This window comes from Alternaria infectoria, assembly GCF_024043175.1.
Source record: "Alternaria infectoria strain BMP 0036 chromosome Unknown scaffold_6, whole genome shotgun sequence".
Classification (NCBI taxonomy): Eukaryota; Fungi; Ascomycota; class Dothideomycetes; order Pleosporales; family Pleosporaceae; genus Alternaria; species Alternaria infectoria.
In genome coordinates, this window is record NW_026250695.1 from 1,063,208 (window position 1) to 1,090,351 (window position 27,144).

Consider the following 27,144-nt stretch of genomic DNA (forward strand, 5'->3'; position numbering starts at 1 on the left):
GGTGTGGTTTCGAGGCGCGAATGCTCTTTACTTTCTCCATCATCGTCGAAGTGCATACATTGTAGGATATCATGAATGGTGTTTTCTGTCTTTATTGTTCTTCATTTCGGAAATGTGTTGTCATGGTGATGTGAGCACACGGCATTGAAAGGATGTTCAGTCAAGGTGAGATGAGATGGCTATTGCATACCGCAATCGTTCTCTTCTTATCTCGGTCTGTTGGGTTTTGAGGTGCGTTATCGACCTCTCCGCTAATACACGGCGCGACAAACGCACGTCTTGACAACAAACAGATATTCTCGATACGTTGGCGGAGATGTGAAAATGCTTAGGGAAGGTGAGATATGATAGCTCCCACGCGCGCTATCGGCCTCTTCGCGTCCCCCAGTCGACAGAGAGCCAGAGAGCGGCGCGACAAACGCACATATTGACAACAACAAACGGATATCTTCACTCTCACTACTCACTACTCCCCGTCGCAGAAAAGGCCCGAGCTCCCCACGCGCTCTCTCACCTCTAGCTTTTCTTCACCTCGTTTCCCTTTTCTCACCCACACACCTTTTACCTTTACTTCAAAATCACTCGAGACTCACGCGATCGCAACCGCAATCGCAATGGATCAACCAGCCTCAGGCAACCACCACAACGACAACGCGATGGCAACATCAGCTGACACCAAGCCGACCGCTTCGACCGGCTACCCGGTCGCGTATTTCCTTTGCGATGGTGTCACTGAGAAGATGCTGAAAGCGAGTCCCAACCATACTCACCACATACAAGCCCCACGCTAACTCCAACCTCCCGCTCCAACAGACCTCTCTCATGCTGTCCCGCGTGCCCAAGCTACGCAAAGCGCGCATTGCAGGATACCGACGTTCCGTGCGCTCTGGCGACGGACCCAACACGCTCGCATTCGATGCAGTAAACTTTGGTGAGTGGAGCGGCGAAGAAGTCGTTAAAGGCGTTGTTTTTCAAGCGTTCAATTTGGAGGAGGAGCGTCGTGTGATTGAGTATGCGGGAGGTTCCGGCGAGGTGAAGCAGGTGCTTATGAAGGTTGCTTGTCCGAGTGTGCTGGGCCTGGCGGGGAAGATGGAGACGGTGTTTGGAAGGATCTTTGTTCCTGAGGTACGTCGAACTTTTCTTTGGCTTTGTCAAAAGGAGGAGGTGGAGGCTGGCTGGTAAGTTTGCTAATGTGCATAGGGCGATGGCGATACTCTTGTCGGGAGTGAGGACAGTAACCGCAGCACGATGGCTGTGGATGGCGATCGCAACGACGACTTCATCGACGAGTTCAGCGACGAGGACTTCTCCGAGACCAGCTCGCAGGCCACCGTCGAGGGTCACCCGACTCCACGTATTTCACCTTCGATCTCGACCCTCAACGACGCGGACGTTCCGCACAGGTCTCTCGATGACCTTCCGCTTTCTGCCATCAATGAGCACCCAGCGGACTCGATGATCGAAACCACAGATTGGGCGGCCACAAGACAGGTTGAGACTACGGAGATCAACCAGATTGAGGAGCCTGAGGTGATTCAAGAGGTCGAGGAAACCGAGATCGACGAGTCCGACGAGTCCGAGGAAGACGACGAGGAGACTGAAGGCGCTCAAGAGACGGAGGAAACCGAGGTCACCGAAGACAAGACCGATACCGAGTCCATGAACAGCACTAGGTCACTGAGACCATCGGACTTCCAGAGGTTCCTTGGAGCAGAATCAGCACGAGTAGTACCCTCCTCGCTTTGGCAACCGACCATTCCCTGGGAGAAGAGGACTGCGCTTGCACCTGTCCGCAACGAGATTGTACGTACCCCGAGCCAGTTCAGCGGCACTGAGACTAGGAGACGTAAGACCAGCGACAGCATCAAGTCTCTTGTCGACCACTTCGAGAACTTGTCGCCAATGAGTACGCCTACCAAGGACAAGTTCGGCAAGGACGGCTCTTTCAAGGACGGTTCCATCAAGGACGACTTCATCAAGAACGACTCTATCAAGGATGATACTGTCAAAGACGACCCCATCAAAGATACCTGAGCAACACAACACATTCGCGCACTATACGACAGCACCGTTTGGCACTGCTACGTTCTTTGAAACAAAAGTTTCTTTGGAAGGAGGAGGTATATACGGGTCTGGATGTGGAAGGATTGGTATACGAGAGGCTTTGTGTGTCTACTCAGTGAGGAGGGTTTCGGGGTCTTACTTGTATCTCTCTGGCAGTACCACGTGTACACTTGCTTGATTGCTTACTTACATGCTTGCTCAAATGCTTGCATTCACGGTTGTTTGTTGGTATCAAGTTCAGAAGATGGTAGGGACACAACGGGTGATCCACGATGAGGGAGGACTGTACTTGCTTACTTCATCTCACACTCTTCCTTGATACTTCGTTTCCTCTCGACCCTGACATGACGGTCAAACTAACGCAGCTCGTCCATACTAATGTCTGCGAAACGTGAAGTCTTCATATCCCAATCTCAATCACTTTGTCCAAACGGAGGCTTTCACACGGCATGAGACTGATTGCTTGAGTTTCGATACTGTCGAAGATATCAAGAAAAGTTCGATTGTAAAGATCTACAGAAGAAGAGAATACGACTACCGAAAGTATCACCCATCAGAAACGATGAGATCTGCCTTGCACCAAGGCTTAAGCCCATGGACCTACCACTCTAAGCGCGGCTAAAGCACTTAGTAACCAATTCGCGGTCAGTGGAGCCGTTAGGCGTCAGACCAAGCACGTAGCTCTGATCGAACGCACCAGCCGACCAACCAATGTAACCAAGGTAAACATCGCTGTTCTTGTTCAAGCTATCCAGCGCAGCGCAAACATCCTTCTCACACGACGCAGTGTTACCGCCACCGACCTCAGACAAGATAGCTTGACGCTTGTTGTCGCGGAGCCAGGTAGCGAGGGGAACGAAGGAGTCTTCGACGTGGTCGCTTGTGCACTCGGCGTGGGTACCGGAGTTGTCGCTGTCGAGGTAGCGGTGGACGTCGAAGATGAGCTTGTCGGTCGTGCCGTCGGTGTCCTTGACCTTGAGGAGGGAGGGGCCGCTGGCGGTGGGGAAGGTACCGGCCGATGTGTAGTCGGTTCCTGGGAGGAGGATCATTTGCGACTTAGCGCCGGCCTTGCGGATGGCGGTTACGGCCGCCTGGCATGAGTCGGCCCAGGTGGACATTGTGAGGTCGTGGGGTTCGTTCATCAGACCGAAGGCAACGTTCTTCTCTGATGCGTACTTGGTCGCGATCTTGGTCCAGACATCCGCGAACTGTGCGTTGGTTGGGCCGCCTTGGCCGACGATCTGGCCATTCCAGCGAGCGTAGTTGTGGAGGTCGAGGAGGCAGACTGCGCCGGTGGCCAAGCAGCCTTGGACGAGCTTGTCGTAGGCAGCGCTGACGGTGGCGTCGAGGTTACCACCGAGAGTGTTTCCGGTAAGATGCTGCCAGCCGATGGGGAGACGATAGATGTTGAGCTTGTCGTCCTTGGTGAAATGCTGCATCTGAGCGATTCCGTTCGCACCGGGGTCGACGTAGGCTCCGCTGCATGATCCGGATGTGTCGCATCCGAAGTCGAAACCAGCAATGTTCATACCGGCGTACTGGGTCTTTCCAGAGCTGGCTGCTGCGTTGGCAGCGACGGCGGCCTTGCTGGGAGCGGCAACAGCTACTGCTGCTGGAGAAGAGGTCTTAGCAGCGGGTGCCTTGGTGGCAGTCATCATGGTTGTAGGAACAGGGCTTGCTACAGGGCTTGCTGCACCGGCACCGGCACCAGGAACACACTGAGAGTACCAGTCGTTCTGGACCTCACAGTGGTATCCGGAGACACATGCGGTGGCACCGGTGAAGCCCTTTCCACCACACTGTGTGTATGCTGCGCTCTGCGCAGCGTAGGCACCGCTTGCTGCTAGAGCAGCGAATGCGAAGGAGTAACGAGCCATTGAAGCGAAGTTTGGATGAAGGAAGTAAGGATTGGAATAGATGAAGGAGTGACAATGCGATCTAGCACAAGAAGAAGTAAAGGATTGAAACTTCACAATTGTGATGGGGAACGTTGGAAAGGGTGGGTAGGTAGCGCTTTTATCATCTCATGGTAAGAGTAGGTACTCCAAGGGTCATGTCCTTGCGCTTCCAACCCGTTCGAGACCTACATTCCAGAAGACGGCGTGGCGGCACGTAGTCTCCGCATTGTTCCCACCGTTTCACGATCATTACCGAGAAGCTCGGTGGTATTGAGTGGCTGTGAGCAAGAAACACGGGAGATGGGTCGCTTGTGCGACGTTCCGGCATCTGGAGCTGTCAGTGCTGTCATCGGAGCCTTCGGAGGGCGGCGGCTAGTCCAAGCGAGATGGTCGACCCGCTTTTTGGCTTGCTTTCGAACCCGGTGAGCGGTTTCGAGCCCGTTCGTGGTGTTGGAGTGAAACGACTAGGCTGGGTTTTGTGGGGAACGGCGTAATGTTTCTTCATTTCGCCAAGATGAGAGGGGTGTGACAAGCTTCAGGATTCACGGAGAATAGAAGCTTGGTATGCTTGTTCAAAGACGCATCGTTGTGTTGGAAGGCTTGTTCTGAGAGGCGCAAGGGAGAAATATTCGGTCCTCGTAATTCAGTGATTAGACTGTCGTACGTATTTGCGGCGTGGAGTTGGATCGTCAAAGTCGTGGGGTGAGCCGCGGTCCAGGTACCGCCGGGTTACAACCGGTGGAAGAAGTCGACATCGTGGAGTGCTTAGTTTGTTTTACAAACGTGCACATTCGTAACGGGTAGACAGCGATGATCTCATGTCATCATGCCGTACGGAAAAATTACGCGTGCTTCGTGGCTGCCATTCTGTTCATCTTTCTGGTGTCGCCTTGGGAATCTGAGACATCCTCTACCGATCTTCATCCTCGGCTTCAGAGCGTGCCGATGCGCAAAGAAGTATTCGGACAGATTCACACGTCTTTGTGAAGTCTACACTTCTCAGGTTCGCCTTCTTTCCATCTGCTGACCTTTGCCGCTCTTGTTCGAAACCATCTATGCCGTCGGAAATAACATCAACACCCGTGCGCCATTATCTTCTTTTTCTTCATCGTTGACGTCGTCTATTCCCTCATCTCCTTGCGTTGGTAAGAACCCAGCCGCAGAGGCATCAGGTTTCGCCTCCTCATCGACCACGTGCTGTTTCCTCTGGTTATCGCCTTATCCTTCTACCCGTTCACCTTCAGCCGTTGGAATGAATGGCTGGTTTTCCATCGATGATCGCGTTCGTTTCGTGCCTCGTTTGTCGGTGCCGGCACTGGATCATTGGCTGAGGGCTGACGAGGGCTGACGAGGTAGATTGAGTGCGCTTAGCATCTCTTTCGAATATCTCATACCTGTCATAGTTCAACATTCGAAGCTTGCTTTCCAGAAAGAACACTGTTCTCAGTGGAAGTAACGGGGTTGCGAAGAGCTCAACGGCAGTCGTGTCGAAGATGATGCGGTCGAAGATTCGGGGCGACAGCCTACTTCTTAAAGCTATCGTTTGTCTTTTTAATTGATAGACAGCTCGGGAAAGACTGACGTCTACTGTCATTCTGATCAGCATTTTGTATATGCGATAGGTCTTTCCGTCGGGTTTGATCTGGTATGGACATTGCAAAACCTCCAAAGCTTGAATGTCATTGAAAGCCGGTCCCCAGAGCAAGCCGCAAGGCTGTGTAGTGCTAAAGCTACAATCATCGACTAGAGCCCTCGAATGGAGTAATCTCAAGCCTGAAGGCGTATGTCGCTGGTGTTCGTTCGGTCCAGCAGCCAGTATGACGACCCCGCCTTTCCAAGAACAGTTAGCTTGTGTAACGTGGTAGCCATCCACGTGCATTGTTGTGAATATAATGCGCTTCCTAGCCTTGCGAATCTTATCTTCTTTCCCCATCTCCGCTCTCAAATCAGGGTGGGTTGCGGAATAGACGAGCAGGTCCCAAGGCACATTCAGGATATCCCAAAACTAAGCCAATGTCACAAGCCTCGCCTGCTGCAGCCATCAATCGACCTTACTTGACGCCATGCCTACGATCGCTATCAAACCTGGTGCGACTGTATTTGTGACAGGCGTCAACGGGCTCGTCGGAAGCCATATTGTCGATCAGCTCCTGAAGCGAGAATACAATGTTCGCGGTGCGGTGAGAGATGTCGAGAAACACAAATACATGACGGAGTACTTCAACGATAAGTACAAGGAAGCGAAATTTGAGTTGGTTGAGGTACCCGATATGACAGTCGAGGGATGCTATGATGATGTTGTTGATGGTATGTCGAAACGAGACTCATTAGTGATGACTTGAACTCCAATACTAAAGAAAACTGATTCGTAGGTATTGAAGGCTTCGTCCACGTCGCGTCACCGATCGGAGGCATTTCCGAAGTCAATGAAGCGATCTCGATTACCGTGAGGGCAAGTCTAAACGGCCTCAAGGCTTGTGCGAAGGTACCCTCATGCAAGGGCTTCGTTTTCACCTCGTCGTCCCTTGCCGCGACGTTTCCTCGTCCCAATGTTGAATTCTCGATCGACGAGAGTACATACAATGATGAAGCGTTGAAGATTCTGGAGAAAGAGCCGGGTAAACCAGGGCTGTTTGTCTACGCCGCCATGAAGACCGAGACTGAGAAGGCGATGATGAAATGGATGGAAGAGAATCGGCCCAACTTCGTGTTCAACCGCGTGGTAAGCAGGAAGTTCAATGGTCCGAAAAGGATACTGCTAATGCTGAATAGTTGCCGAACGCCAATTTTGGCCCTGTCGTGATCCCCGAGCATCAAGGCTTTCCTTCAACCATTGGTTGGGCCCGTGCTGCATGGGAAGGCGAACAGCTCGACTTTTGGACCACTTCCGTTGGCCCGCAATGGTATGTTCATCCCATTGACTGCGCGCTGGTACACATCTCCGCGCTGATCCACAGCGATGTTGAAAATGAACGTCTCTTTGCTTTTGCAGAGCCGTGGAGCTACAACCAGATGCTGGATATATGGCGTAAGCTGTATCCTAAAAGGAGGTTTCTCGATAACATCGAGGGCATGGGTGTTGACCGAATGAGTTTGCCCAATGCCAGAGCTGAGGAAGTCATGAGCTGGTTGAAGGAACCGGGGTCGAAATGGGACAGCCTTGAAAAGGGTTTGCAGGAGATGACTGAAAACTGGATTTGACAGCCCCTTATTCTTTGAGTCGCTGGATATGCGACTGTCATCAGCTGTGTAGTTGTTCAGCAGGCTTACCATGTTGATAGTGAAGTCATGTCAATTTACATTCCTCGAACACGTCCTGACCGTATCTCCTTCCGTCGTCCAGTGGGTAAAATCCTTCTCGTTTTCGAGTCAAACCGGCCCATACCATGAGATTCTTCGCGCAACAGAGGATGGAAAATTTCGAAGCGCGGCCGCGGCAACCCAATCCTGTACGTCAAGCCACTACAAGCCACGACCGCTCAGGGCGCAGGAAAATTAGACCCTTGTCCCCCGCAAAAGTAACCTACGATACGCGGGGAGGAAAGTTGGGGTTGGCGAAAGCAGATTGCCAAGTCATGGGGTTATTCGTGGGAAAATGTCACCAAGACGAGGCGTTCACTTGGCGACGCATCTCATAGTCTGGGGATACATCGGTTAAATCTGCGCCAAGTTTGCTACACCACCGTTCTCGCATCGTCATTCACGGAAACAACCTGGATGCCAGTTCTTCCGCTGGCTTGGAGGCTGTAATACCGGGGTAAATTTGTGGAAGCTATGGCCTTGTGCAGCTACACGAGCATATGGAAAACGGTCGCGCCAGGATTGTAAGTGGGATCGCGTGGGAACAATGCGCGTGATGAGGCTTCTGGACGGAAGGAGAGCTGGGCGAGGAGGTGTTGTGGGTGATATAAAAGCTAGGGCAGCTGCAAGCAATGCAAAGTACCTCTCCTGCATCTCGACCGTCGTCAATTGACCTAGAATCTCAGTCAGAAGAGCTCAAATACCCTCATACTTCACAGCCAGTCATCGCGATGAAGCTCTCTACCTCTGTTATCCTCCCTCTTCTTCCTGCGCTCTCATCAGCAGCAGTGATCCGTCGTCAGAATGGTGATGGACCCCAAGGAGGCGCAGACTCCACTCAGGGCGATCTCGGTGCACGACCTCTTCCGCGATTCCCTTTCCCGGTTACCAAGTTCCCGGTACCGACTGAGACGGTCGTCCTCAACGAGACCATGTACATTCAGCCCGGCCAGGTCTTCGACGGGCAGATGAAGCGTTATGAGCGCGTGGAGGGCTCGTGCAACGAGCAGGCGGAAGGAACAGATGCCGATGCTGTTTTCAATCTCCTTCCTGGTGCCACGATCAGGAACGTGGTCATTGGAAAGCACCAAAGCGAAGGTATCCACGCGCTTGGCGATGCATGGGTCGAGAATGGTAAGCTTTGAGACCAAAGTTAATCTGGCCAGCATACTGACACCTTTATGACAGTCTGGTGGGAGGATGTGTGTGAAGATGCCCTCACATCCAAGGGCCTCAACACCCAGCTTCGCGTTATCGGAGGCGGTGCGCGTTCGGCAACCGACAAGATCTTCCAGGACAACTCGCTAGGCGGCAAATTCAACATCACTGGCTTCTACGCCGAGACGTTCGGCACCTTCTACCAGTCGTGCGGCAACTGCTTGAACCAGGCGAAGCGCAATGTCACCATCCAGAACGTCATTGCCGTCAATGGCACCAGGATGGGCATAGTAAGCCCCCCAAAGGTCCCCCTCTTTCATTGTCTTCTTACTAACACATGGGTAGATTTCACCCAACTACGGCGACGAGTACCGCATCAAGAACGCCCAGGTCGTAGACGTCGAGCGCTGGGTCGACAAGGAGATCGGAAACAACGTTCAGACCGTCCCATACACTGTTGGAACAGGTCCAGATGAGAAGTACGCGCTGTACAACCTGACGCGCGACCACCTTACCGACTTTGAGGGCGAGATCTTGAATCAGTATGTTCCAGAGAACCCGTACGAGTGGCTGGAGGAGTTCTGGCCAGAGGGCACTGGTGCTGCGAGGAAGTAGAGCGTTATGGTAATGATCTAGTCGACATAATTAATAATGAGAGCATTTATCGTGAAAACCTTTGTGGATGAAGACTCGCGCGCGGGCGTATCGGCTGATGTGCATCTCAGCCTCGTGTGTGGCATACCGGTACACGATAGGTACGTGACGTTTTCGGCAGTGCTATCATCATTGCAGAAAGCTTGCCCCAATAAGCGCAATGGAAAGATATTGTGGCTGACGATAGATAGGACACGAGTGGAGGCGCGTGCGAGCGCGCGAGCAGGTGTTTCTTGCCCGCGAAAATCAGGCTCGAAGCGGGCAAGGGCCTCATAAGCACAGACCTCCCGACATCCGTCCCGCTCAGCCTGCGTCCTCCATACTGCCACAACGCCGCGAGAGGGGGCATACAGCAAGGCTGAGTTTGACACAACGATGCAGCTCAAGCAGTATATGCCGTCAAGGCATACGTAGCGGATGCTGTAATTTGAGCGTGGCTGCTCAAATCCCTACTCCTCTCCGCCTAGTAGCGTTCTCAGTTCAAGACATAGTACGCCTCCATTTATTTCGAGAGAGGATACAGATCACTACTTTTCCTGCTTTCCCTGCTTCTTTTGGCATACTCCTATGTGAAGGACTCCTTATCAATTTACAGGCGGGCTCCGTTCTTGCTGAAGGAGCTCTTTGTCCATCGTCGCCTCCACCTCATACAGGTTACGTCGACGGTTATTGCTTGATTCATTGAAAACCGACATTCTTCTTTCCTCATATCCGTCGGAAATATGAAAAGCGATACCGCTGTCCTCCTCCCAGATGCTCAAGCGCCTTCGGTCTATGCGCAGATCTGGAGCGACACCGCCAAAGTCACGAGTCACCAGAAACCTGGAGTCGCTTTCGATGCCTTGCAGTTGACTGCAATAAATTCATTCAAGTAAGGACAGCGTGCTCAAGCACTTCAACAAGAAGCACGCATGATCAGGCATGCTTTGTCGAAGCCGTTACTTTCCTACGGGACTACCCACGCTCACGATTTGTAACATGTTTTTGATTGCGAAGACCTCTTCTGCGGACATGCTGCGATCTCTACTTCTTATAAATGTCTGTATTTCTTATTCAGTATTGTATTCAGCGGGTTCAATTTCTTTTTCTGATCCCTGTCCACTCTGCTATGGACAACTTCAACACGCTCAACTTGGCGTGGGCTCATAGCTACGAATCCACATGCTGCACTTCACTGTGCTCAAACAAAGAGTCTCGAGAATATTTGTTCCAAAGAAATCGCCTGCATTCTACCCAAGATGTGAGGATTGATGTTGTATCGTCTTATCGCGCTAATGAGTTCCAGTCAAATAAAGAAGTGCGCCAACACTACGGTTATATTTCGCAAGCAACCCTTCAAATCCTTATTCACGCAAAGGGAGACTAGGGTCATTCTACCATGTATTTAGTCTCCACAATCCCGACGTCGCCGTCGCCCTAGTTTCCAAGTTCCTCCGCGACCCGCCCCCCACCACGAAAATTCTCACCGCACCATCTCCACCACCAACCCCAACCACGACCAACAACCAACGTTATAACTGTTATAATTCTCACTCCCTCCATCAACCAATCAAATACCAACGGACAGATGGCCGGTAAGCACAACAACACTCCTCTGTCTCCCTGACCAAAATCTGACAAAAATCACAGAGCTGGTTATGGCGCCAGGTTAAGGTTACTCTTAACATTACTTCCTGGTCACGAAAGTGGCGTGGGTTCGAGTCCCACTCTGTTCAGCATTCGTCTGGCTATAGTCAGATACCCCAGGTATTCTTTTTTGGTGATTTTTGGACATTTTTGGAGGTTTCGGTGAAAGGGCATAACAGACGCCACCACACGGCGCCAGCCACCTGGAGATCTCGTAAAACAGTTCGTGAAACAGCTCTGATCATCAGGTCTTAGCAGATTTGTTCTGGTTTAATTTTAATAGCCCGCTGGAATTTTGGTGACACCAGGCAAAGAACATGTCGGAGGATGCTACGTTTTTGAACGGCGAACTCAGTCGACACATCGAGATCATGTTTGCGACTTTAAACTGAGCCTCATCTCAGCCGAGAAAGAAGACATTCAGGGTGGCGTTGTTTATTTGAGTAGATAGAGGATGGAGATCAGAGCGTCCACATAGCTTCATAGTGACATAGTTTTGAGGAGGACAGAAGGCGCCAGCGACACATAGCGAAGTGAACAGTTGCTTTTTGGAGAAAGAAGGATACCTGTGGGAATGAAGAAGAGAAGAAGAGGTCGAAGAGGTAGGTATTTAGATGCACAGAGGCAGAGCAAGATCCATGTTTGAGGTGTGACGTTGGCACGGAGAAGAGAACATGGGCTTCATCTTGGTGTTTTTAGTTAAGATGCAAGGCTTTCGGGAACAAAGACATCATAGGCGCTCCACGGTGTTTTAGTGATAGAAGGTATGGCTCGAAGCTTTCACATGCGGAAGTTCTAAGTCGCTTTTGGGACACAGAGAAAGCGCCAACAACATCGATGCTTTCGTACTCATTTTTGGAGGATGTGAAGAGCGGTTGTTGAAATGAAGAAGAGAAGAAAGAGTCCGAATGACAGATATTTATATGCACAGCAAGAGATGCGCGGGATATGATCTTAGCGCTCAGGAACGACAGCCAACATGCAGTCTGTACAAGCTGGTTTTGGATCGATTTGCATTCCGCTCGAGAACGGGAACATAGTTCAAACCGTTGAAGGGTTTGATAATAGCAGGTAAGGCCCGGGCGCTCACATAGGAGGATAGTCCCCAATTTTTAGAAACCCAGAACGCACCAACGACATGAACTAATCGATGTTCTCTTTTGGAGGGAGAAATACAGACTTTTGGAATAAGGAGGAGAAGAGGGTAGCCAAGTAGCAGATATATATGCGTAGTAAGAGACGCATGGGATCTGATCTTTACGTGTAGAGGGTATGACCATTCTGGGGTAATCGCTTCTGGTTTGATTCCCGATCTGCTCCAGGAAGGAGACATGCAAAGAAGAACTCTCTTTTTTTTATAATTGTGGGTCTAGCTCGGAGCGCTCGCATCACAGTGGAATGTGCCTTTTTTGAAGAGAGAGAGTTGCGCAACCAACATGAATCGGGTCCTGTCTATTTTTGGAAAGAACTGGAAGAGTTGTTGTGATAAAGAAGAACAAGAGTCGCCCAAGTGGTATGTATTTATACTCAAGAAGACCAGAGCGACATGATAATCTCGATAGTAGTATTTATTGTCATCAGCGGAAGACCTCGTGTTTTTGGAAGTCATGTTCGCTTTTAGGTACGCTTTTCGACAGCAGGCGGATGACATTCGTTGTCTTCATCAGTATTTTGGATGGAGAAGATAACCAAGATATCGCTCATTTCAAAGATGTTCGCGGCTCGTGCGAGGAGGCAGACATCGGTATGGGGTTAACAGTTTTTGATAATACCTAGGTAACAGGCAAGGTCTAGAGCGAGGACATAATGGTATATCCAAATACTTTCGAGAGACGCGGAAGAACGACTCAGACATAGTCTGGTTGGCTGAGATTTTCGGGAAGCAAAGAACTGAGCTGAGTTTGAAGAAGAGTGTGAAGGAGTGAGCGGGTAGAACTTTATACCGACACCAAGACGCCATGCGCTATTGCTTCTTGCGGAGGCAGCGTCGCTCATAAAATAGTTCAGGGCTTCTTTCTGGTCACCATGATATTTTGGACTTTCTGATTTTGGTGACAGCAGACGACAGACATAGCATCTTCGACCTCTTATTTCGGAGGGAGAGGACCATCGATAATAGCACTTTGACTTTTGGTAAAGGTTGCAAATCGCAGCGGGTGGAACATGAGTAGTAGAGACTGTACTTTGAAAAGTAAAGCTCATAGCGTGGACTCTCCACATGAAAAGCACGCGCGGATTTTTTTGGAAGAGGACGTCCTCTCCACACATGAAATTGTTGAGAGATGCGTTTTTAGAGATTGAAGTAATGGTTTTAGATGTAAGAAAGAGAGTCGGAAAGTCGAACATGATGTATTTATATGGATAGGGAGACGCACAGGCCGCCATCTCGTCGCTCAGAAAGTGGGAAAGTAACGATGATGGTCACCACCACCACCTGATGTAGCTGCATCTTTATTGTGAAGAATGCGGGAGTCATCGTTTCCTTCTCGACTAGTATCTAAGGACAATTGTTCCATGGCGCACAAGAGAGCGGATGAGAATATACGAGTGTGCAAGCAGACTCATGAACGTGGCGGCCAAATGAGTGACGTCGTGAGCGACATCGGGTCTGTCCTACTATGCAGATTACCAAACCGCTTTTAGGTTCAGGATCTCATGTGCATATCGTCATACTGAAGTGGAGTGCTTAACATATTTTATCATTTGTTTTCCCTCTTTTCAATCTAAATGACGAAGATGCTAGCAACATTGCCATCCCTTCACATCCATCCAAGCATATACACATCCCCCCCTGCATACCCATCTTTACCTCGAAGCAATCCAAGTATTACATATCTTTATACTCTCGAGCCAAATGCAGAACACCATTGTTTCCAATCAAAGCCCATATAACAACTCCCAAACACCAGATGCCTTGATGGCCCCAAAAGGATTGTGACGATGCCCCATATATCACTCCCCACCAGAAAGCGCCCGAATCTTTTTGTAAATGAGTGGCAAAATATGGACAGATGTGAAGATTGGCGTAAAAAGAAAGTGTTTTGTGATATGCCGTAATCGTAAGCGGTGAAGCGTCGAGTTCTTGCGTTTTATCGGATTTGCGTTGTCGTAGATCTACGTGTACGTGTATCGAGAAGGCGCTTCATCTACCAGACACCAAACTGGTACGTGAAGTAAAGCATAGAGCCAATCGTCGTACCAGTGGTAAGCAGCATAGCAGCAAGTGTCTTCTTCTCAGAAAGAGAAAGCGCGCCATTGCAGTTAGGGCAAGTGTATCCGTCCTTGAGCGAAATGTACTCCTGCGGCAGATACATTCCAAAAGTGAATCCAGTGAAGGCTCCAAGATATCCGGGCCTCGGCGCCGCAGTAGCACTAAGATCCGAGTCGTAGATGAGCAGCTTGTAGTTCTCGGTCAAAAACGGTGCCTGGCCATCCGGAGTGTGCTTGGTATCCCAGAGAACCTCGGTTTGCTTCGCGGAGATGTTGACGGCGATGGTGTAGGTGGCTTGGTTGGCGGTGCAGGAGGCGAGGACGTCGATGGCTGAGGGAGTCACGGAGAGGGAGGTGTAGTTCCAGGCGAAGGTTACCCAGTCGCCGACTTTGTAGAATTGCGTTCCAGCGAGGGCGTTGGGGGTCACCATTGTGAGGCCACCGGCGGGGAGGCGGGCGTCGAAGCTGGTGGACTTTGAGCCCTTGCCTGTTGTCTTGGAGCCGCTGGGCTTTTGGGTGCCGCTGGCGGTTTCCTTTGCGGTGCCGGAGGACTTGTTATCATCGTTGTTGTTATTGTCATTGTTATCGTTGTTGTTGTTGCCGCCTGTCTCGGTGGGTTTGTCCGCTGCGGATGTCTTTGCGGGCTGTGTGCTGGCGGGTGCGTCTGAGGCGTTGTCGTTGTTGTTATTGTTGTCTGAACCGTAGCATTAGCATCCAACCGATTCAATCTCAAAGATGCTCAAACGTACTGTTGTCCTGACGTCCCATGAGGACGTTCTTGACATCAGTCAACCCATGGATATTGTCGAATGCATGCTTGACGTTCATGGCATGCGTAACCGACGACATGGCCACCACGGCAGCGAGAAGCTGAGACGGCCTCATCTTGTCCGAATGATGCCTGAAGCAAGTCTCCTTTGGTCCTTCGAAGCTCCAAAAACGTGTGTACCGGCTAAAACGTCGTTTCGCAAGCGGGAAGAGTTCCTCGTGGAATCTCAGGTATCGTACAACTCTCAGGCGTGACGGGACGGGAGAGAGAAGAAGAGCTCCGGAGGCGACGCGACACAAGTATTACGCGGAGAAACGACGAATGGATATTACAGTTAACACCTCTCCGTCCGTATAAACGAGCGACTGGCGAAGGGTGAAGATAGGCGACGAGTCGAGGTAAGCGATAAAGCGATTGATGGTTTTTGTCTCAACGGCGGAAGTGAAAGGAGAGGTTTGATGGTCTCAGCGTTGACTTGTTAGCCCAGCCCAGCTCAGCAGCACCAGCCCAGCGGCGGGCGGCGGCGAATGGGATACAAGCAGGGGGGCGCCCGAGAGACACTAGCGCTAGAGGGCAATGCAACCCTAAATATAACATGAGGGCTCCGCAACACGATATTGTTCCGAGGGAGACATCAATGCGCGCATCGTATTCTGGGCTTGGACATTACGAGGGCAAGACTTTTCGAGGAGGTGGATATGTCATGGACCGTTTACTGCTATACCTCGTGAGAATATCGTGGTGTCGACGGGCTGCTTACACGGCCTTGTCATGCAGCGTTGCGCGTTCCACGCACGAAAACGATATTCTCGCACGTCCGTTTCCCGAGCGATGGGCGGGCGGCGCAGCCATCATCGACTTGTCGTCTGGCCACTCACATCCCGCCTGCTGCACCTCCGCTGCAAACATCACAACACAGCACACATCAGGTCACCTCGCCCCATCTTCGTCTTTGCCATCGTCGCGATTGCCATGCGATAAATAACACATAAACAGCAGTCGGTCCGCGCATTACTCACTGAAACCGTTGACTGCGAAGATTTGGCCGGGGTCCCCCTCGTCGATCGAGCCTCACGCACCAGGGTCTAGAAAGGAGATCTGTGGGTATGCCCGATGAGGTCGATCACCCAAATCTTGGTAGGCGGGTTTACCATCTTTCTTTTATTCGCACTTATCTTGCGATAGCTGTGGGTTCAGGTGAAGTACTGTGAGTTTAGCTATTGGGTGGGTGTTCGCCATTTGGTCACACTGGATTACCGATAATACGCGGAGTGTGGAGTGACAACGCGCCCACGACCCACGTGATTCCAGCACCACGGTACTCATCGATATACATATTTGTCATGGTAGCTGGCAGTTGAACAAAAGGACGGTTTCGTCGGCTTGTTGAGCCCCAGAATGACTGTGCATAACGAGCGTCACATCGATGCGAAGTGACTTGTCCAGGTCCACCTAACACTCAAGTATCGAATCGTATTACATCTAAAAGGGTATCCGCATATATCCAACCCTCCATATGAAGTCAACCGAAAGTATAAATCAGAAGGTCTAAGGAAACATTGCGCGCTTAATCAACTTTTCGTCACCGCCGTCCCTCCCACCACGCCTTATCCTTCTCCCTCCGATGCGGCATACTCTCCCTGATGTCCGTCTCCCGATCACTCGCAAACTCGACACTGCGCGCGCGACTCCTACTGCGCGGTCTCTCAATCTTCGTCGTGCTCCTCCGACTAGGCGGCGCGCGGTCTTCGGCGGGGAACGTCGACCGCGGAGAAAACGTGTCCCTCCTTGCTTTGCGGGTAGAAGTGGGACTCGTAAGTCCGCCGCCAACTTTGCTGTTTGAGAAATCCGCAGATAGGGGCCGTGCAGTGCGGCGTTTACTGCGCGTAGTAGCGGTGGCAGGCGGCTTTTTGATGTAGTCGTAAGTAGCCGGATCGCGTTTTGCGAGTTCACGTTCGAGGCGCCAGAGAGGGGCTTCGGGGAGGACTTTAACGGCCATGGTGTCTCTCCATTTGATCTTCCAGTAGACTTCTGCGTCGCCGGCGCGGGAGTTATTGGCGCCGTAGTCGACGACGAGCTTGTAGCTGTCGGTTAGGGCGCGGGCTTCATAGAGGCCGCGGTCTTGGATTCCGGGACCTTCCAGACGGTAGCGGGTGCGGACTGAGGGGTGGATGTATTCGTTGGTTTGGCGGAGAGGTCGTTCTGTTGAGCGGCCTGAGAAGGGGTCTACGGAGGTGTATTGGCCTGGTTTGCGTTGCTATCATTTCTGTTAGTATGCATACGTATATTTGCAAAGAATTGAACTTACAGTACTACCACCGATTGCAAAGGCGCCCTTCAGCTCGCTATAGATCTTGCCAAAGCTCCACGGTCGGATCGCACCTTCCTCTTTCTTGTAGTACTTCTCATTCAGATCGTCCTGTTCAAACAGATACTCCGACCGTAGATCTAGGAATGGCTCGAGTTGACTCATCATCCACGCCAGACTGATATTCGCAATCTGCATATCATCGTAGCCACCGCCCACATTCGCGTGCGCACCCGGAAACCATACTTGGCGGAGCGTCGTACGGTTACCCTCAGGCTTTTCCCAGACGGCAGGTGAAAAGGACGACCGATTCTCATCCAGAGCCAACGCTTGGAATGCATTCTCAATGCAATTAGACAACTTGGTGTCGTAGAAAGTCGTTGCTTTTGACTGCTTCATCTGTAGACCCAAGCGCTGCAGCTTTCCGATCCGCGGTATGCCGAGACTGCCGACAGTGTCCCACACAGCTATGCATTTGATTGGAATGTCGAGTCTGGTCAATCCTCTGCGTTCCAGTTCTTCTGCGTATCGTGGATCATCTGCGCTTGGTTTCCGCGGGAAAGGTACATCCTCGTGCTTCGGGCGGTAGTCGGGGTTCCGTCGATTTTGAACATCTTCATACACTTCCGGTAGCGTGTTCAAGCCCTTCTTTGTGAGAAGTCCAATCTCTCCGATTAAGCCGCCGATGCTGCGCGCAGTAAACGCGCCTCTCGAAAACCCTAGTAAGAAAATTTCGTCTCCTGGGTGATAGTTGTTGGCAAGAAACGAATAGGCCTCCCGAACATCATCGCTCAGGCCCTTGCCCGTAGCACCCCCAACCAATCTCGAGAGCTTTCCGCCTTCGGTCCCAAGACCTTGGTGATAGTTGACAATCTGCTGGATACCGTCCTGACTGACTGCCTTGATGGCTCTTGATATGCGAGTGATATTGCTTGGGATGGAGAGAGTACCGTTCTTGGTTCCATCGTCCGAGTTTAGCCAAGTTCCGTCACACGCAACAATCAACCTCTTGAACATGCCCCTTCCACCACTGAGTCCAGGTGCGTCGACCATGGGTTCGCGCATGCTACGCACGCTTCTGCTCCTTGCGCGGGGTGCTGGTGCTGGCACATCAATGATGAGTGGTGATTTAGCCCCACTTCGCGGAACATCCACAACGATGGGCTGTGATGTTAACGGCGCTCTGGTGCTCGGTGCCCGACTTCTGCTCCGCGCTCGGGATAGTGCTACAGACATTCTTTTCTTGAGGTTCCTGGCTCTTTCTTGATGGGCCTTTGAAAAAGGCAGTTGCTGTCGTGGTGTAGACGCAGCCCAAGTCCAAGGGGAGTTAGAGCGGGCTACGTCGATATGCGTGAGCTTTTTACGCCCGCGGCGAGGTTTGGTGACTGGCAATGCGGCTAACCCGGTTGTTGCGTATCCACGTGTCGACTATCCACTCTGCTGGTGTTGTGTTGCTGGCAGCCTTGGGCTATGTCCGCGAATGGCCTTTCGTATACCACTGCAAAGACGCCGGAAAGACGCGCTTCGTTTCGTAGCGATCGCACGTCTGATGGGCAGTGGATGAGGGTGTCGCGGATCCCCAGCCTCCTCTTTTCACAATTTCCAGCTCTTCCGTTCCAACTCTTTTGACTTGATGGGCGGGAGTAAGCGAGGCAACGGGCTTCCTCATCAGCCTCGGGAACCTGCAGCAAGCACTTTGACGCAGGGCACAGGAATCCGTGAAACCGAGGGGGTCGGATGGTCAATATGGGAAAGGAAATAGGGCGGACGTGTCGCGCAGCGCACAGCGCACTCTTACGTCGAGTGGTTGGGCTTCGGCTTCAAAGCTTTGCTGTACAGGGCTGGGGGTGCCCAAGTCATTGGACTCGCTTACCCAGCCTCTTGTCTGCGAACATGCGATTACCCCTCGGGATTGTTGATTCTACCAGGCGGATGAGCAGAATCTGGAGCAGCATGCAAAGATTTACTCGTCAACCCCGCTGGTGTGCGCGTGTGCGGTCAAAAGTGAGGCTGTTCTCCAGCGCATCTCGCTCGACCGCAACTTCTTCAACAACGCAGCGCCAAGGTCTCTGTCCCTTCCTGTCTGGGGCTAGGATACACCGCATCGTAGGAGCCGCATTGGGCGCAGATGGCCCTGCCGGTGAGGGCCCAATTTTCGCGCTGTTATGCGTTAGACCACTGCCAGGTGTAGTGTTAGGTGCAGGAAGTGCGCAACTCGGGCGGTGAGCGCAGAGTACGTGTTGGTAGGGGACAACCCGGCCCACCAGCTCTGGTCGGCAACAATCGAGATTGCCGACATCACAGACACGTTCGTTCGAGAGCTTGTTTAGATGAGCTGTTGTGAAGGATATCAACTGTTTTTCAATTTCATGAACTTTTATCTAGTAGTTCCGTTCCTTTTACTTCATTCTTCGTCGCCATGGGCGACTGCCACATTCTGGAAAATGCTGGCCAACACCTAGTCGCAGATTCGCGCATTCAGACGCCGAGTAACAATCCAGCGCCTCAGCCAGGCCTCCTGGCTGGTAATCGCACAGCTACACTCTACAGTTATCTTACAGAATTCCTTCCTAGACACCCAGATCTCAAGAACTCCATGCGATAAATCAACATCCCTAGAGTGTGTAGTGCAGCGCGAGCGGCGAAATGGAATCCATCTAGGACGTACGCAATGATGAAACGACATGAGGAGAGAATACAATAGATAGAGGAGGAATAGATGAGAGACGTGCCCCGGGAGAATCGTAAATGTCGTATACAGAGAGAAATCGCGCAAAGGAAATAGCGGCCTAGTAGCCGCCGAAAAGGTCATCAAGCTCGTCAAGGTCAATAAGCTCCGGGCTCTTCATGATCCAGTCGTCGTCAAGCTCGAGTTTTATCGACTTGCGCTTGAGCGACGGCGGGGGCATTTCGATGTGGAGCACGGGTTTCAGCGCGGGGCTGCTGGGTGATAGAGCGCTCTGGAAAGTCATGAGCTGGTCCATCTGGCCGAAGAGGGCGGCTGCGGCTTCCGAGTCCTTTTGAGCAGCGCTTTCTACGGTCTCTTCGACGGAGACGGCGACTTCTTCCATCTTGACGTCGCTCTGTTGTGTTGGCTCGGCAGATGCGCTGGCAGATCGCTCGCGCTCGGCTTCCTGGCTCATCCGGCGTTGCTGCAGGAACGACGCAGTCTGGGTGAACTCGCGCTCATCCTTTTCTAAAGGCGGCGACTGAGCTCGGCGGTTGTGCGAGATGTTCGCAGTCGTGGGAAGATGGCTCTGTTTGGAGAAGGGGTCGCTGTCGTGGCTGTCGTAGTCAGACAGGTCTAGCTCGGGCGACGGTGACATGCGACCTCTTGACCTCGCATCCGCGTCCTCTTCTTCCGAAGTTGCGGACGACAGCGATGGGGTGACGATGCGCGGTGCCATGGCGGTGCTAGTTCCGTCGGCCGGGATAGGCTGATGCGGGCAAGTGGAGAGGAAGTAGTAGACACGCTTGGGGTGGGTACCAACGAGCTTCTTGTCGAGGGGGCATCTCGACAGCGCTGTCCAATTGCGCTTGAGGTAGGTCGCTAAGCGTGACGAGATAATGGCAGCTGGGTTGGCGGAGCTAGAGTACGTCAGCATGAGTAACTGGTGGTCAGGGCGTGGATGGCGGAAGTTTGGTACGAACCTCTCAACAATGGGAATGATGGGCGATAGAACGAGGGCGAGTTCTTTCAGCAGGTGGGGACGGTTGCCTGTCTTCTGGAGCTGTTCGATAACGCCGACCACGATTTCGTCGTCGATGCCCTGGGTATCGATCTTGGTCGTGCCGGACTCGCCGCCTGGCGACGGTGGCGGGGTGTCTGCCACCCGGCCTGAGCTTTTGGGTCGCTGCTCATCGAGGCGCAGTGCGGCGGGGCGTGATGGCGAGGGGAGTGCCGATGAGAGAGAGCCGGAGTGGGAGCGTTTCTGTTTCTTTGCGGCGTGCTGGCCGTCGCTTGTCGAAGGCGGTGAGCGCGCGGATCGCGGTCCTCCTGGCAGCTGGATGCCGAGCGACGGCAGCGACAGCGACTTCCGGCGTGTGTTGTAGGGCATCGTGGGAGCGGCGATGCAGTCGCAAACGTCGCGCAGGGAGAGAGGAAGGAAGAAGGGAGGCTTCGGGGGGACAAGATAATTATTGAGGCTGGCAGAGGGTGTGCAGCCAAAAGTGTTTTGTTACTGCGCGAATGCTAGGGTCGTCGATTGGTCCGGTAGGAATGCAATGCAGCCTATACCACCAACGCTGCCGCCGAGATGCAGGTAGCGTGCGCTTCTGTCTGCACTGCAGGCTTTGGCGTCGAAAAGAGCGCCTGATTATTGCGAGAGATGTCTGGCGGTGTTGAATGCTGAGTGGCACCCGTCCTGTCGCAGCTACGCGGCTCGCCTCCTGAAGAGTGAATACGTAACTCGGCGATGGCGCCCGGTTGCCTTGAGCTCGAACCAACAACTTATGGCAACACAATCAAGTGCTGCGCCAACACCACGGGAATCAGGAAGCAGAAACAGAGAGAGGCAAGGGGAAACGGAATGGGACAGGACAGTTGATGTCGGGCCCTGATGTAGTTCGAGGGGTGGTGAAGGAAGAGGGGATGCGACGAGGGAAAGAACGGAGGCGTAGTGGAGCACACAGTGAAGAAGGAGCGACTAGGCTCCGGTAAGAGACCGTGCGTCTAGTAGGGTGAATGTATCCAGGGATCGCCTCTTTGGTTATGACAGCATACTACTTTTAGAGCCCGTTTTTGCTTTGTTGGCCAGGGGCTAGAGCCTAACGCTCCTATCAACATGCCGTTGCCTGCCTGCATGTACCACACGGTAGAGTCCTCTAACGTAGGTACTTACTCGCCGCACACTTCTAGGCACAACCTTCCGGCAGCCTGTCCAACGTCTTGTATGGGCTTCGTTGTCCTGACCAATCCCGTTGATCTGGGCCGTCTGTGTTGCACCTCTGCCCGTGTCAAGCTTCGGGCATCAGATGGTCTCAGCTGAGCCCGGAGCAGTGAACACCGCACTTGGATCTCTCTACATCTTGCTCCGAGCGCGCAATAAGTGGCACATGCTAGACGGAGCTGGTAAGGATGCTTCCTTGCCGACAAACCTCCGCCAACGATTACGAACGTCTACTGCCCTGAGACGGCTTTCCCGCAAGTGATCTCATGCTCAACACGTCTGGTTCGAGCATCGCGCATCCTTCCCACCTGCAATTGGGCGGGTCATCACAGCTGTCCCGCACGCTGACCGCTATAATATCTTCCGCGTCTCCAAGCACTCAAACGGCCACGATGCGAGTGGACGGGCGCTGGCCATGATCTGATGCAGCGTGCATATCATCTTGTTCCAGAGCGGAGACATCCCTGTTCTGAGGTTTCGCCTAGCCGTCAAAGTGGATTTAGCCTCAACGCTGCAACCGGGATGCCCCAGGGCGGTGAGCACACTTTTCTCGAATTTTTCTTTAACGGAAGTTTTCCTACTGGCATGCGGCCAACCCTCGGCAACGTTAATACGCGAACGACAAAAACCGTTCTCAGCACATGTGGCTTGATTGCTTCTCGTTCATCGATAACTCATTGATAACGAATGGCATTGATGCCCGGAAAAAGCACAGTGATGATGGATGCCGAGCTGGATCTTCTGGCACATCAGTTTCATCAGCCTCCACTCCGCATTACGACCACACCCCCAAACATTGCGCACGCGAGTTGCCATCACTTCCGATGGCTGCGCAGGGATTGTGCATATGTCTTTACCCAATGGAGACAGGCGCATGGAACCAGGTCCGGTCTGCATGCGCAGCACAGCGTCACCTTTTGTGGGGAACTGGAAGGTATGGCGCCGCACTTGTCCTGTGGGCAGACAGATTCACGGATGCGCTACGTATCTTCCCCAGACGAAGTGTGGACTGCATGAGGAAGTTGGCAAGTCGTGAAAGACGGTGAAGATGCATTGTTTGTTTGCTTGTTCCCACACGCAACCTCGTCGACACTGATAAAGATGCATGTCAGCCATGGACGTGTCGTTGGGTGTGCTCGGCATGATGATTACGAGGTGCGAGCCCATCGTGCTCAACGGTATGGCATCAGACCCCAGACGCACATGCAAACGCATGGCGTGCCCGGATGATAAGACAGAACAAAGTTCGGGCGAGCCATGTCGCGTTCCAGTCTGCCGTGACGCGATTGTCCTTTGCCCATGATCCCGACCGCAGATCTCGCTTGACCTTCTGTTGGATCCCAGGTTATCGATGGTCGCGATCTGGAAATTGCCGCTTTGGGCCTTCCCCTCCTTCCACAATAACGCGTAAAGTTGACGTCGTTTTAGACATAACTAAGCTGGCTTGTAGAGCGCAACAGCCTGGGTAGTGGACTTGGAGTAAGTTTAGGCGCCCTCTCTATAATAGCGGCAAAGCTGCAACATTTCGATCATTCTCGATCATGGTGAATGTGGGGAAGGTGACACGGCGACTTATCATCTCCACAGTGACCACCAGGACTTTTGTGTTACCGGGGATCCGGCTTGTGCAGCAAGCGGCTGCTCGACTGCGGTGGTCTCGGCCAATCTTTGCCGCATGCCCTTTCTGGGCCTCAACTGTAACCACCATGTCGTGCCGAAGTTGTAGCGCTTTATGTTGACAACTTCCAGCCCGCTCTCTTCGACAATCTTGCCGATGTCTTTGTTCCACCAGCAACCATGTTCGTCCGCATGGGCTGGAGCTGACTTGTCCAGTATGTTGTTGAGCCAGTCGTAATGCGACTTGCCGTGCTCTAGAAGCAAGATCTGTCCATTCTCGTTGGTGCAAGACTCGAGATTCTGGAGCAGCTTCACCGGCTCAGGAGTGGAGCAGAGTCCCATTGTCTGTATCACCGTATCGTAGCCAATTTGGGCATCAAATGGGGGCGTAATCGGATCTAAGGCAGATTGCTGCTTGAAGAAGACACGGCTAAAGTACTCTTTGTGCGTGTCGTTCCACTTCCGCCTTGCAACAGCCAGCATGGGCCCGCTCGAGTCGAGCAGCGTCACTGTCGCACATTGCTTGGTCTTGTAGTATGGTATGTTCCTGCCCGTGCCAACGGCCACCTCTAGCACATGTCCCCTGGCCATAGCAGTGAGCTTCTTGCGCTTGGAAGTCAATAAGAGCAGCATCTCAGACGTGTCCACTTTCTCGTCATAGCCCTCAGCCTCTTTGTCGAATCGATCGGACAGGTCTTCAGGTAAGTTTCCCAGATCCGTTTCCTGCGTCAACGAAGCGTAGAGCATGGTTCCGTATGTCCCCAATCCAAATGCGATCAATCCGATACCGAACATTGGCCATTGTCTCGCTCTCCGCAGTTTTGCCTGGTGTTGCGCCGACTTCAGTTCCTCATCTGATAGCCGCTGTAGATCTGAGAGCCGCGGACGTGCCGCCAGCACTCTCTTCAGTGCCTGTTCGGGTGTTTGGTTCCTTGGAGCATATAGCGGTACTTCGTTATCGTGTTGCGCTCGTTGTATTCGTATGTGTTGTGGTATCGCGGGCTTCGACGGTATCGTGTGCTTTACAGGGAACGCCTTCGGGGGCTTCGGTAACTTCGCCATTGCGATGCAGGCAGACCCAAGAGAATTCAGCAGCGGGTGTCGTTGAGGTGCGATTGGTGAGGCTGTCGATGTGGAATTGAAGCCTCAAATCTTTCCATGCACCGATGACCCAATCTCTCGGTAGCGTCAAAGCTCCCTGCAGCCACGAGGTTCAACCGTGCCCAGCCGGCGCACGCCCTTCAAATCATCAGTCAGTCAACGATATCGGCCCACCAGCGGCACTTGCACGCCGTTCGGACGCAGGTAGGTGGACTTTTCTCCATGACTTTCCTTTCTTTTGCTCAGTTGCTGAATCTTTGAACGTCTTAATTTCGCGCGCAATGGCTTCTTCTGCGTCTCTTGAGAGACCCTCATCCATCCTAATCGTCGGCAGCGGTGCATTTGGACTTTCCACGGCTTATTCGTTATGTCAAAACCCGCAGTACAAGGATACCTCAATTACTGTTGTAGACCGTCAGCCCTTCCCTACGCCTGATGGCTCGAGTGTAAGTAGAGCAATTCAATCTACATTTTCTTGACGCCATACCCTGGAGCAGTAAATCCCTAGTGATCGGAACAACCGCTTCATTCAAGACCAAACACTCAAACAAACGCATACAGATCGACGCCTCACGAATCGTCCGTCCCGACTACGCTGCCGCGCGCTATACCCGTCTTGCGACCGTCGCACAAAATCGCTGGCGCACCGACTTCGCGACCGAACACTACCATGAGGTCGGGCTATGTGTAACCGCATGGGGCCCAGAGCAGAAGTACGTTTCCAGCTCGCTGGAAAACGTTCGCGCGATAGGGACCGACAAGGTGGAAGTGCTCAACTCGGCAGAGGAGATACAGAAAGCATGTGGACTGGAAGGCAAAGACCCCTGGGGTAATGGCTGCACCGGATACGTGAACTGGAGTTCAGGCTGGGCAGACGCAGAGGGTGCAATGATGTGGTTGAGGGAAAAGGTGGAGAAGCTGGGGAGGGTGAAGTTTGTCACAAAGGGCGTGAAGAAGCTGTTGATCAATCACAAAACCAACACTGTCTCCGGTGTGCGGCTCGACGATTCGACTGAACTGAAGGCGGACCTTACAATGCTGGCGGCAGGCGCATGGACGGCATCGCTCATCGATCTCCGCGGCATCTGCAAAGCCACCGGGCAGGCGCTGTGTTACATGCCTATCTCCAAGGAGGAGGAAACGAAGATGGCTCCGCGACCGACTATCCTAAACCTCTCCCACGGCCTATTTATGATCCCGCCCCACAAGGGCTTGCTCAAAGTAGCGCGCCACGGCCACGGCTACCTCAACCCAACCACAATCCCACACCCCGAGTCCGAAGACCCCAACGACACAATCACCACCTCACTACCCTACACGCACGTCGACGACCCATCCCAAGCCGTCCCTACAGAAGGCCAGCGCCAATGCCGAGACTTCCTCACCGCAATTCACCCCTCCCTTGCCGTACCCTCGCGCCCGTTTACCAAATCGAAGATCTGCTGGTACACCGATACAAGGGATGGCGATTTCTTGATCTCGTATCATCCCAAGTACAAGGGGCTTTTCGTTGCGACAGGTGGTTCAGGTCATGGCTTCAAGTTCTTGCCGGTTATCGGTGATAGCATTGTGGAGTGTATAGAGGGCAGAACACCGGAGGACTTCAAGGGCCGCTGGGAGTGGCCTGCTGAGCGTATACCGGAAGAGCAGTGGGCTGGGGATGGAAGTCGCGGCGGACCTGTTGGGATGATTCTGGAAGAGGAGATGGCGAAGAGTCGGGGGAAGTTGTAGGCGGTGGTGTATGTAGGTAATGACGCAACGTTGGATACCAACTCCTTGAACTTTCTCTGAATTCGAAGCGCTATGCCTCCAAGCGGAAACGTCCTCTGATTCGATGGAAGAGGGCAATGCGTAATGGTGGCAGAAAAGCGAAGGACGGCTGAGCTGGTCCCAGTATGGACAAGCGCGCCATGTGCATGCTGTCAGCTTCTTGGTGCGGCTGCGTCTGTGGCTTCCACCCACCGCGATATGGAGGCATACATACCTCCAGACACACCATATTGGCTGAAAAGCATGCGCCTAGCGAGATATGAAGGGAAACGGTCATTCGCTGTAGGCCTGCGTGCTGGCGGTGGGCGTTGTGGCTGAGACTCAGCCTTGTGGGTTCTATGCCTCCACGAGCAGCTCCTCCAGGGCTGCATATAAGGTAAGCTTCTGTCGGCGTATACTCCCAGTTCTTTCATCTCTACCATTGACACCCACTTCTTTCAAGGATCTTCCCCACAGTACCAATCCTTCAACCAAAACCTACACCACCTCCAACCTCTGCTTCACCAAATCTTTCTTCCACGCTGCAAGGCGCCTGGGCTGCGCACCCCTAGGCTTTCATAGCCTACTACACAATCGCCAGCCTTCGGCGAAGGCCGCTGTAGTCTTCGCCTTTTCTTTTTTTTTATTTCTCACCCGCCACGTTGTACTTCGTCACTATCGAGATTTGGACTCTCTCGCGACGTTTCAACATCTGTTTTCAGCCCGTTTGCTTTTGAACTGGATGTTAATCCAGTCATACACGCCCCGTATCTTACCAGCAACTCGACCTCCGACAACGAA

General features: G+C 52.6%; 9 protein-coding genes across 9 annotated transcripts; 4 read left to right on the plus strand and 5 right to left on the minus strand.

The window, feature by feature from the left end:
- Positions 1–822: 822 nt before the first annotated feature.
- On the plus strand, positions 823–2,034 carry J4E92_004661 (uncharacterized protein; the record flags this gene model as incomplete). Its single annotated transcript, XM_051496050.1, has 2 exons — positions 823–1,125; positions 1,201–2,034. 2 exons carry the CDS (start codon positions 823–825, stop codon positions 2,032–2,034), a joined length of 1,137 nt encoding a protein of 378 aa, XP_051353890.1.
- Positions 2,035–2,672: 638 nt separating this feature from the next.
- J4E92_004662 (uncharacterized protein) lies at positions 2,673–3,941 on the minus strand (the record flags this gene model as incomplete). The annotated part of the gene is made up of 1 exon (XM_051496051.1): positions 2,673–3,941. One exon carries the CDS (start codon positions 3,939–3,941, stop codon positions 2,673–2,675), a length of 1,269 nt encoding a protein of 422 aa, XP_051353891.1.
- Positions 3,942–6,025: 2,084 nt separating this feature from the next.
- On the plus strand, positions 6,026–7,163 carry J4E92_004663 (uncharacterized protein; the record flags this gene model as incomplete). Its single annotated transcript, XM_051496052.1, has 3 exons — positions 6,026–6,269; positions 6,335–6,684; positions 6,735–7,163. 3 exons carry the CDS (start codon positions 6,026–6,028, stop codon positions 7,161–7,163), a joined length of 1,023 nt encoding a protein of 340 aa, XP_051353892.1.
- Positions 7,164–7,993: 830 nt separating this feature from the next.
- On the plus strand, positions 7,994–9,035 carry J4E92_004664 (uncharacterized protein; the record flags this gene model as incomplete). Its single annotated transcript, XM_051496053.1, has 3 exons — positions 7,994–8,396; positions 8,451–8,710; positions 8,766–9,035. The coding sequence occupies 3 exons, from the start codon at positions 7,994–7,996 to the stop codon at positions 9,033–9,035; spliced, it is 933 nt and encodes a 310-aa protein (XP_051353893.1).
- A 4,811-nt stretch (positions 9,036–13,846) lies between these two features.
- J4E92_004665 (uncharacterized protein) lies at positions 13,847–14,795 on the minus strand (the record flags this gene model as incomplete). The annotated part of the gene is made up of 2 exons (XM_051496054.1): positions 13,847–14,604; positions 14,660–14,795. The coding sequence occupies 2 exons, from the start codon at positions 14,793–14,795 to the stop codon at positions 13,847–13,849; spliced, it is 894 nt and encodes a 297-aa protein (XP_051353894.1).
- A 1,466-nt stretch (positions 14,796–16,261) lies between these two features.
- J4E92_004666 (uncharacterized protein) lies at positions 16,262–18,223 on the minus strand (the record flags this gene model as incomplete). The annotated part of the gene is made up of 2 exons (XM_051496055.1): positions 16,262–16,936; positions 16,988–18,223. 2 exons carry the CDS (start codon positions 18,221–18,223, stop codon positions 16,262–16,264), a joined length of 1,911 nt encoding a protein of 636 aa, XP_051353895.1.
- A 1,553-nt stretch (positions 18,224–19,776) lies between these two features.
- J4E92_004667 (uncharacterized protein) lies at positions 19,777–21,045 on the minus strand (the record flags this gene model as incomplete). The annotated part of the gene is made up of 2 exons (XM_051496056.1): positions 19,777–20,575; positions 20,639–21,045. 2 exons carry the CDS (start codon positions 21,043–21,045, stop codon positions 19,777–19,779), a joined length of 1,206 nt encoding a protein of 401 aa, XP_051353896.1.
- Positions 21,046–23,451: 2,406 nt separating this feature from the next.
- Positions 23,452–24,555, minus strand: J4E92_004668 (uncharacterized protein; the record flags this gene model as incomplete). Its single annotated transcript, XM_051496057.1, has 1 exon — positions 23,452–24,555. One exon carries the CDS (start codon positions 24,553–24,555, stop codon positions 23,452–23,454), a length of 1,104 nt encoding a protein of 367 aa, XP_051353897.1.
- Positions 24,556–24,875: 320 nt separating this feature from the next.
- J4E92_004669 (uncharacterized protein) lies at positions 24,876–26,325 on the plus strand (the record flags this gene model as incomplete). Its single annotated transcript, XM_051496058.1, has 2 exons — positions 24,876–25,040; positions 25,156–26,325. The coding sequence occupies 2 exons, from the start codon at positions 24,876–24,878 to the stop codon at positions 26,323–26,325; spliced, it is 1,335 nt and encodes a 444-aa protein (XP_051353898.1).
- Positions 26,326–27,144: the final 819 nt, after the last annotated feature.